Genomic DNA, 10696 nt, shown 5'->3' on the forward strand with positions numbered 1-10696 from the left:
ATAGATTTATTAAAACAAGTTATATATGGATTTTTCTTTTAGTGTTTATTATAAAAAAAAATTCTTTGCATGTGAGTCACCTATTCTTTGCTATTCCCATGGCGTTTCAATTCTAATAATGTTTGTAGTACTATCTACTTCTTCAAGTGCATTATGTTGTTTTGTTTTGTGAAGTAACAAGTTTATTAGTATTATGTAAGCGGGGGGACTGACAAACAAATTTTCAAAAGTTGCATGTTAACTTTGAGTACTGTTTAATCTAATACATATTAAAGTCAGAAGTGTCTATCCTGTGTAAACTTTGAGTACTGTTTAATCTAATACATATTAAGGTCAGAAGTGTACACAGGATAGTATGTTTTAAGTAGGAGAAAGTTAAGGAATATAATGTTATCTCAGCATAAAACTAAGACACACTAACTAAAGAGCCGCTTTTACTGCATTTTAACACTAAAATACTACTTAAATATATATTTTATTCTCTATTTTAAAGAAAGGAAACTTTCTTTAGTTAAATTTATATGTTACTGCTAGACAAGGCTAACTAAACATATCATAATTACCATTTTCTTTAAAAAATCTGGTTTAAAGCACTTTTAAGGTTCCCTCCCCTATAAGCCCCATTAACTACGGTCATGATCAAAGCACAAAATAATATATAATTTTAACCTATAATGTTTGATCTGTATTATTGATTGTCTAAACATTAACTGATTAATTATGACATTTTCTACAGACATATTAAAGTATACAAATATCTAAAATAACAAAAACCTTGGAATATAATATAATATTAGATATATATAATAATAAAAAATGATAAAAAGTATAAATATTTGTCTTTTTATCATTAGCGGAACTTTTCGCATACTGAGAAGAATTCCAATTTTTTAAAATACCAGAAACGATACAATATTCAGCGTAAAAAGCGTATGCAGGGTACGCATATTATGTCAGCAAGTCTATTGGCTCATAAATATCTGAGATGTCTACAACATGAACTACGACCGGTCCAATACAATATTTTTAAGTTAATATTCTTATAACGACATCACATGACCCACATTATCTGTCACGAGAAATTATCATTAACCACGTGATTTCTGTGTGCTTTGTCAATCAACTGGGTGTGGGAACCACATATACATAATTTTTTTTCTATTTTTTACTCTAAATATAAGCAAATTTATTTTTTTGTCAATTTTGAATATATATACTTGATAGATAAGATGAAATGTACATATTACTACCGTTTGCAGATAGAGACTTAATAGTAGTGCGCTCTTATAAATCACGCCGGAAACATAGGTGACACAACATATCAGAATAAAAAGTCAAGCTGTAGAGACGTTGCTATTGGCTAGATGGAGTTTTCAGTGAAGAACGAATTTGTTTCTACATCTGTTTTTATAAAAAACAATTTGGCATGCAGCAATATTATACTCTATGTTTTTTTTTCTAAATTTCATATTTTTTTTTAGATGTTATACTGTTAAACAGAATAATACAAAAATTAAATATTTTTTTAAGAAAATCTGATGTTAATATATGAGACATTGGATATTCATGTATAAAAGGGAAATTTAATTTAAATGTTACATTGATTTCAATGATCATAGGAACATGATCTTGTGAAACTATAGTTCATTAAAAGAAGACACCTACGTTCATAGTATGAGGAAACGAACGAATCAAGTAAAATTTCAGATAAAAAGAATTTTTACCCAAATTTCTGCACATATGTACGTGCTTTTGGTTACACTTCCGCACTGATCAGACAAAAAGTTCTGCAGCTTGACACCCAAACATTTCTAAGATCGTATATCTTTAGCTAAAAACTTGTGAATTTTTATAAATGTCTTTAAATGCCAATTAAAGCAAAAGATAAACAAAATGTTTTTAAATTTTGTTTTTATGTTTTCTATAAAAATAAGTGGGTTATAGTTGAATCAATTTAGAGTGCATTTAGTTGTATCACGCGCTTAGCTGCGTCGATTTCTGCATAATATAAGATTGTTACTTAACTGTTCCTAAATACAAAAAGATATTATTACATATATACTTCTGGTTGCTCAAATTACAAATAACGAATTAAGCATAAAATGATGGGAAAGGTAATTGCTAAAAAAAATTAGTGTAAAAAAACTGCTATATTAAGGTAAACCGGCTTTAACAGTTTTCGTTTCGCTGAGTTATGCCTTACTTCATTTCACTGGCACTATTGTGCCCCATATACATACATATGTACCTTAACAAAATTTAACCTCATTGCCTCTTTCATATATACCATATATTCGTACTATTTTTCAATATTTTTTCTTATTATTTATTTTTTGTAACTTTTTGTAAATTTGTAATTAATTATGTTTTATAACTGGAACTTTTGCAATTTTTAATATGTAGGTTACTTGGAATTTTTTCATACTTGCAATATTTGCGTTTACGGCATGTTTAGCGCATTTTCCAGAATTTTGTTCGGAATGTGAGGAGGAAGTATGGGAAGAAGTACCATGCGATGCAATGCCAACAACATACACAACTATTACAACCTCAACAACTTCTACAACTGCTATACCACCAACAACAACAACTGCAATCTCTTCAACTACAGTTCCAACAACCACCACAACAATAGAAACATCAACTCCAACACCAATTATTACTACAACTGAAATGCCCACAACAACTATAAATACAACAAGTAGGCCATATAAAATTTATGGAACCAAGAGAACAACGACCTCTACTACGCCATCGACTTTACCGCCATCGACTTTACCGCCTACAACAGCTACTCCAGATGCTTTCAAGAAATGCTATTGTGAGTGCAAAGTAGGTTGCAAAGAATTCTGTCGTAAGGTCATCATTAACTCGGACCCACGAAAACAGATTACACAAATCACTAAAACCGCACAGCGTGTACCGGAAGGTCATGTAGAAATCCAACATGTTCATCAGCGAAAATTTGTTCCAAATTATGGTAATTACAGACCTGGATACGGATACAACAGTGGTACTAGTTCCAGTAGCAGCATAGGTGGAACTAACTATGACTCAACTTGCTCTTGCGACAAATCCTCTTATTCACCTCCATCTTTATATCCGATTGAAACATCCGTTCAGGAAAAGAATTCGTATTTACCTTCACCGCTTAATTATCCACTCATTCATACAACCGAAAGAAATACAAACTATTTCAATAAAGATACTATGAACATTAATAGTTATGATGTTGATGAACTTGCGAAATTATTTCAACCAAATATATACAACACCGATTACAATAATAGAAATCGAATATACAAAGAACCTAATTATTATGACAAGAGGAACTACAAAAATTATTATAATGATGAAAACAATATCAATGATTACCTCAATCAAATAAACTCAAATAATTACGTCTACAACTATAAAAATCAGAAACCTAATGCTTATGATGTTGCATCCGGGTCAGTTTATTATACTGCATCTTTTGGAAATAATTATCTATATGGTCAACCGACACTACCTCCGAAGTATATGCCAAGAACACCAAGAACCACAATACGAACTACATCCACACCAGCCACAATTCCACAAACTTCTCCATCAACAACATCTACTACAACCAAACGCAATTATCATGTAAAAGAAATATGCATAGATAGTTATGGAAATGTTGAAAAAGAACCTGAGAAATCATATATGCCTTTAATGACAAGGCCTTCAAAAAGCAGTACCGCTCACTCAACGTATGCTTATGGGGAACTAAATCCACATTCGAAATATGAACCATACGAGCAAAGTAATTACGACCCTTTTTATTCATATAGCTCAGTACCTTCATCCCATAATCCTCAACAGCAAAATACAGAATCGCTTAATCCAAATCCATCGTTTGGTTTAGCATTAGATAATTACCTTAATAAATATATCTATTCACAAGCACCAGCAGACACAGTATCTTCATCAGGTTATTCATCACATCAGCTCCCATATTCATACAACTTTAGATAATAGCTTTAGATATGCGTTTTTTATAATTAGGAATTTTTATACTTTTATAAATTTTTACAAAATAATTTTTTAGTGTGTAAGTATAACAATACAATAATAAATTTCAATTAAATATGTAAACCTATATTAGTTTTTTATTTATTCCATTTTGTAGGACACCAAAACTAATAAAATAATTAAATAAATTAAAAGATATGTTATAAATGATGAAATGAGTTCAAATCAAACAATATTACTTACTTTTTTGGCCATAAGAACTCGTTACCGAGTTTCGATCTGACGCAGCATGTCTCTTCAGGCACCTTCTTCATTCTCGTACATCAAGTCCGGTTAGTACTCCGTCTACTTGGTCACTTCACCGGAGATACGGTCTGCCTCTACACTTTCTTCCTCCAACTAATGCTTCAATCACCTTTTTCGCTGGAGTATCAAACAATCTATTGTCATAATTTTAACCTGTACTGAAACAGAAGTCCCATTTCATCTGTATACATGAAGTATTTCTAACTCCAACTGGCATTCTAACAATTTCACCATATTTACAGTTTATTAAGATTGCGAGTAATATATATTACTTCGTTGTTCCATTAGTAGCAAATACAAAACTTGAATGTAATGCTTGAATATAGCAGCTTGGAATAGATTCAATATTAATTTTTTTGGTACTATGGTATATAAAATTGTTCACTGACAATATTTTAAAAGATTACACTTTAAAAGACATTTCAATTGTCAAGGTTTCTAGAAATGTCCGCTATCCTTTTAAACTTCTTTAAATTTTTAATTATTTTTATTATTTTATTATTTATTTTTATTAAATTTTTAATTATTATTAAATTATCTTTTTAATTATTGTTGTCTTTAAATGGTCTTACTGTAATACAAATAAAAATTTACACAGTTTCTCTATCGCAAAATAATTGCAGGTTTTTTCATGAACTTGTTTCTGTATATTTAAGATCCCAATGTGTTGTTTTTCGCACCCCAAAATTTATATTCTTACTCACATAATTCTGAGACATCTGCAATCCATTGATCGGAAGGAACAGTATGTATATAAAGGTTTACACAGGTTATGTAGGTAATTTATCTTCGCAATATTTAATTTATCGATCATTTCGGATTTAAATAATTAAATGTGTATACTTCCTGGGGCCCTATGCTCCACTAGGAAAACAGGACATCTTTGCGGCACATTTTACCTGATGGAAAACAGAGTTTCTACTTTTGAGAAATATCATTGTTCCTTACTTCTACCAGTTAATAAATTTAATTTACGTTTAACTTATCTCAAATAAAAATTTTGAAATAACAGATTATAATTCATCTATAAAGATTTCCATAGTATTATTTTAAATATAATTTTTTATTTTAAATATACCATAAATTTTATATAAAATATGTAAAAGAGGTTTTTCGAGCAGTAGTGAACTATAACAACAAAATTTAAGTTTACATTATTTTTAATTAATTGAATTCTTGGTTGACTATACAGCTATTTCGCGTATTCTCAAATTCCCATCATCTGTGGTCTTGGAAATAATTCGTGTTTTTAATAATTCGTAAATAATTTTTTGAAACTTCAAGTACCAGGAATCAACTCGTGCCCTGCCAAATATGAAGCTCAGAATTAGCGCATCTTAATCAACTGACCCAAAGCCGTACTTGACTTTTATGTTCGGATATTTTTCTAAAGTTTTTTTAATTTGTTGTTAAAGTTTAATTAACAAACTGGTCACCTTGTAAAATTAAGTCTTAAATTAAGCTTAATGTTAAATTTGCAATTGATTATTATTTTCAAAGATCTGTAATCCAATCACATTATTGTTCAAACTATAAGCAGTATCAAATTGCTAATTATATATATGGTTAAAACCAGTGACGACTGCTCTAAGGTGCGGAGGTGTGCGGTGAACACCCTAATATAATTTGCAAAATGTTAAATAACATAGGTATATAAATTTATTAAGTATCTTTACATCAAGAATTATTATTATTTATTACATTTCCATATAAATATATATTTTTAAAGTTTTAGCAAAAACAATTAAATATAATTGTCTATGAAAACTCAATTAATTTGCTTCTGTTAGCCGCTATACTTGTTAGTTGTGCTCATATATTTGCAGCTCAAATCACAGAACATTTCTATTATATTTCGTCTCTCCCCTTTGTGTGCAAAGAAGTTGGCCGCACATTCATACGTTACATATGAACAAAATAATGCGCGTGTGCTCCCGTTCGTAATATCAGAAATAGAGATTTATATAGTGGGAATTGTATGAGAGTAATTTTCTGTTCTATTCGAATATCAACTGTATGCATACGAATCCAACATGATGATTTGCCAAAGTGGTTGCATGAGCGGCTGAAGTTTGCAGCTCATCTCACCATACATTTTTATCACATTTCGTCTCTCCCCTTTTAACAGCAGCACCCACGAATTTCTGTTCTTATTGTGCGGGGTACTTGTGCGCACATTGCAAGTGGTTTCGATTTTGTTTGATCACTGCACAAACATGTATGTTTCTAAGTACAAACTCTTTTGTTTGAAAAAATTTGGTTTGATGTTACGAGAATTATGTAAAAAGTTTTGTTTCTTCCATATTGATATAATATTAAACTTGTATATAAATTATTAATTTAATTTGTTTAATATGTTATTTTGTTAATGAATTGTTAATATAATATTGCGCGAATATATTGTTGCCTTATATAAAATAGTTATTATTAATAAAAGATCTCATATATTTTAATATAAGTGGTACATGTAAAAACAACATTAAAGAAGGGCCGCACACCCTTCCAGATAGGGCACGCGTCGTCACTGGTTAAAACGTAGGTCAGTTACATTAACTACAAATTTTACCCAATGTCGCGTTTAAAAAAGATAAAGTAGTATTTTTATTACACTGCTTATTAACATTAAATTTAGCATATCCTATTATATTAAAAAATAAAAAAATAATAATAATAATAGTATGTTGTATATTTGCATGAACACTAAAAAAAATATAAACTTTTACTTTTAAAAACATATTAAAGTTAAGTTCACAATTGCATTAACCAGATTTCCAAGTGGCAATAATTTAATTACAACCTAAGCTTAGCTTCATATAAACCGTCTGTCCGTCCACAAAAATTTCCGCAAATGTGTGTTGGAATTAAGCCAAGGAGGTTGTTAATTGTTACTATGATTGGAAATAGTTATACCGACGTTTTGTACGACTTTTGAAGTCATTTACTTTTATAAAACGGGTTGTACTAAATATCTAATATAATAATATTAACATACTAATATAAGCTTGAAATTACGCTTTTAATTATTCTGTTTTTTTTTTATATATTTTGAAACATTAAATATACATTATTTATAATATTTCCTATTACAACAACTAGTCATATATAGCCAACAGGCTGTTTAAATTTAGTAAATTGAGATTTCCAATAATAATATATTCAAGATAATATTATTGTGTTATCACCACCTGTTATAAGGGATTAGTACATAGTAATCGTCTTCGTTGGTTACTTGTAACAAGAAACTTATATACTTCTTCATCTGTATGCAGCTGGAGTCTTGCATGTTGATAACCAGCCAAATTTGATTTTTCCGCAGTCATAGTAGATCCATTGAGATCGCGGTGAAGATCACGATGAATATCGCTGTTTCGAGTGTACCAGTAGGCGTTTACTATACTACGAAGAGCTTTGTTTTAAAAACGTCGAATCACATCTACATATAATACTTTTACTGGCACAACCCTTAAGCTGTGTTTTATATTGAGTATTATAGAAGTTCAGTAAAGTTACTTTATAAATAAAATACAATCGAATATATGTAAACTTAAAAAATAAACAAATATTCTTAGCTTTAAATCATTTTACATAAGGCATCATATGTTTATTTGATGGTTTGTTATTTCACAGTACCGGTCATTTAATCGATCTTTTGATCTTGCATCTTATGAGTCTTATTTTTGCTTATTGAATATATCAATAAAATCCATCAATCACAATAACCCTTGCATTCACAAAAAGTCGTTCTATAGTGCGGCTTTGGTCTGAAGGTTTGATAAACTACTACATTTTCAAAGATGACAAAGAAATGACACAAATACTCAATTTTGAGCTACAGCTACTTGATTATAGATATGAAAAACACGTGGTTTCAATAGAATAATGTCATAAACCACATAACATTAATTTCATTGTTTCTCTGATATAATATGGATACTGGGTTCATGCGATTTATCAACACTGGAGTTTTTTTAGTAAGACTGAATAAAGAATTTGGTTGATATAGATAACCCACAATCCTTATACTCGGAGTTGTGATAACGTAGATTTGTTAAGTTATTGCCAAACTGTTGTCAGCTTCGCGCCAACAAGTCACCGACTACTACTTCAAGAGGGTTTAATACTGTACGATATTCCGTGAAGGATACTTAAATAATATTACATCTAATGGCAATAATTATGCAATATGCTAGAAAAAAATATGATCAAAATCTCAATCACAAGTGCAACTTAATTTCGTTTGTTTTAAGAACCATAAAATGAATAACCCTGTATATATGTGAAAAGTCTTTAGTGTTCTGCTAAACTTACGGATCTCAGTCATGGCTTCTGTAAGCACTTTGAAATATCAAAAGATTTTTGGTAAAATATGTAACTTCCTTGAGTTTTCAATACTATGTCAATGTAATAATAAGATATTGAATGCTTAGTTTATTACTTTATTAATTAGCAAAATTTTTCAAAACATTTTGCAAGATGCAAAGAGTGTGTTAATTGCGACACATTTGCTGCAAGATATATGATAATAAAATAAGACCATTTATTTGGTCAACTAATGATTTCAAAATCAAAGTAAGGCAACTCAAGACAAGTATACACATTTAGTGACAATATCTTGCAACACTAAGTGAACCGAAATGGACTTATTCATACACATGTGCTAAGTTACTCACACCGAGAGATGCAAATTTTCAATAACGTGAAAGCTTTATATATTAAAAAAAAAAAAGAAATATCTATTGGGTATTTTGGCAGAGTAGCCTAACTGGCTATTAGTAAGTTAAAATTTAGGTGGGTTTATTGCAAATAATATGGAAAAAGAAATTCTAAATAAAAAATGTGTCAACTTAACACACTTGTAGGCTTAGGTTTTGAAAACATATAAAAGTTAGCCACTAATTCCTACTGATTATAGTCTTTAGCAGGAGCTTCATGTGCCACTTTATAAAAAGACAATCTGCTTGTACCAAATTTATAACATATAACTTAAACATGGTAAGCAAAAATTTTGTGTCAATACGTACTGTAGTTCCCTAATCAAAATTTATTATTTTTTATTTATCAATGGATTTTCTCACTCTCTCTATGGTTGCAGGTAATTACTTTCTTCTTGATTCTTTTGAGCACAGCATACGCTATTGAACTGGATGGGCATATCTATCATGCTGGCCCTTCTTCGCTATACAAGCCGTCTTTCGTTAAAACAGTTGAAACAGAAAAACCAGCACATTATGGATTTTCCTATTCAGTTCATGATGATCACACAGGTGATGTAAAAAGCCTGCAGGAATCACGCAAAGATGATATTGTAAAAGGCCAATATAGCCTCATAGATTCTGATGGTTACTTACGTACAGTTGATTATACATCTGACAAGCATAGCGGTTTTAATGCTGTTGTACGTCGGGAGCCACTAGGGACTAAATACCCAAAATATCCCGTACCTAAGGCACACGAACCAAAATTAAACTATGACAGCTATAGTTATGATCACTGAAGTACTTTGAACCTAATGCAAATGTTCACAATTATAGCCTGGATCTTATCTTTTTCACATATTTTTGGTAATCTAAAGTATTTAACAAGGCTAAATCATTTCAATTAATTTTTACCTTTCTTGTACGAATATGACTGAAATAAAAAAACTATTTAAATTGATAATTAGTAAAATAAAGATATATTAAAATAAATCAATTAATATTACATACTTTTCTATATACCTTTCACACTTTTTAAAATAAAAAAATTCGCTTTTCTTGAGTTGAACTCAGGATACAACCAAGGCACAAACCGAAATCAAAGAAATTAAAAGAAATCAACGTAGAATCGGTGACTATAACTAGAAATTGTTAGTTGCGCTAATGTAATGACGAAGGTCGGACAGAGAGAGAGAAAAAGAGAGAGACCGTAAATTCTTACCCAACATAACCCATTAATCTCAATCTGTTCCCTGCATAAATTGGACAAAAGCAAACAAAGTGCTCTGTATTATACATATACTTGACATAGATGAACAAATAGAATCTCCCGATTTCTATATGAGATTTCCGTAACTGAATTGAAATAAAAAGACTTATAGGTCTAAAGAAGTAAAAGCCCACAAATAACTAAAAGTTTTAACATCAGAACTTGCAAATCTTGAGTGGCTTTAAAGCAACCACAGCAAGTGATACTAACATTAATATATTGTTTTCAATTAAATTAATTTATTAATTTATTGTTGAACACCAATAAATAATAATTCATTTCGTGGTTCTGACTTAGTATCACTATTTTACAACTGAGGATTTTTTGTTTCTAATATTTTGCAGTGATGAGCCTTATTTTCCACTTGCTAGATACGTCAGCAAAGTCCAATGTCAAAAAACCCTTGTATTTATAAAAAACTACTGGATGG

General features: G+C 30.0%; 2 protein-coding genes across 2 annotated transcripts; both read left to right on the forward strand.

Moving 5' to 3' along the window:
• Positions 1 to 2102: 2102 nt before the first annotated feature.
• Positions 2103 to 3999, forward strand: LOC119688383 (putative uncharacterized protein DDB_G0272516). Its single transcript, XM_038103063.1, has 2 exons — positions 2103 to 2114; positions 2404 to 3999. The coding sequence occupies exons 1-2, from the start codon at positions 2103 to 2105 to the stop codon at positions 3997 to 3999; spliced, it is 1608 nt and encodes a 535-aa protein (XP_037958991.1).
• Positions 4000 to 9216: 5217 nt separating this feature from the next.
• LOC119687341 (cuticle protein 7) lies at positions 9217 to 9993 on the forward strand. Its single transcript, XM_038101626.1, has 2 exons — positions 9217 to 9294; positions 9395 to 9993. Exons 1-2 carry the CDS (start codon positions 9232 to 9234, stop codon positions 9794 to 9796), a joined length of 465 nt encoding a protein of 154 aa, XP_037957554.1. The 5' UTR covers positions 9217 to 9231; the 3' UTR covers positions 9797 to 9993.
• The last annotated feature ends 703 nt before the right edge of the window (positions 9994 to 10696 follow it).

The sequence above is a fragment of the Teleopsis dalmanni genome, chromosome X, assembly GCF_002237135.1.
Source record: "Teleopsis dalmanni isolate 2A chromosome X, ASM223713v2, whole genome shotgun sequence".
NCBI lineage: Eukaryota > Metazoa > Arthropoda > Insecta > Diptera > Diopsidae > Teleopsis > Teleopsis dalmanni.

Bases quoted from the DNA above. Each gene is read 5' to 3' on its own strand.
- LOC119687341 (XM_038101626.1), top strand. From the start codon at position 9,232: ATGTGCCACTTTATAAAAAGACAATCTGCTTGTACCAAATTTATAACA. The intron at 9,295-9,394 runs GTAAGCAAAAAT...CTATGGTTGCAG, and splicing joins TAACATATAACTTAAACATG to GTAATTACTTTCTTCTTGAT.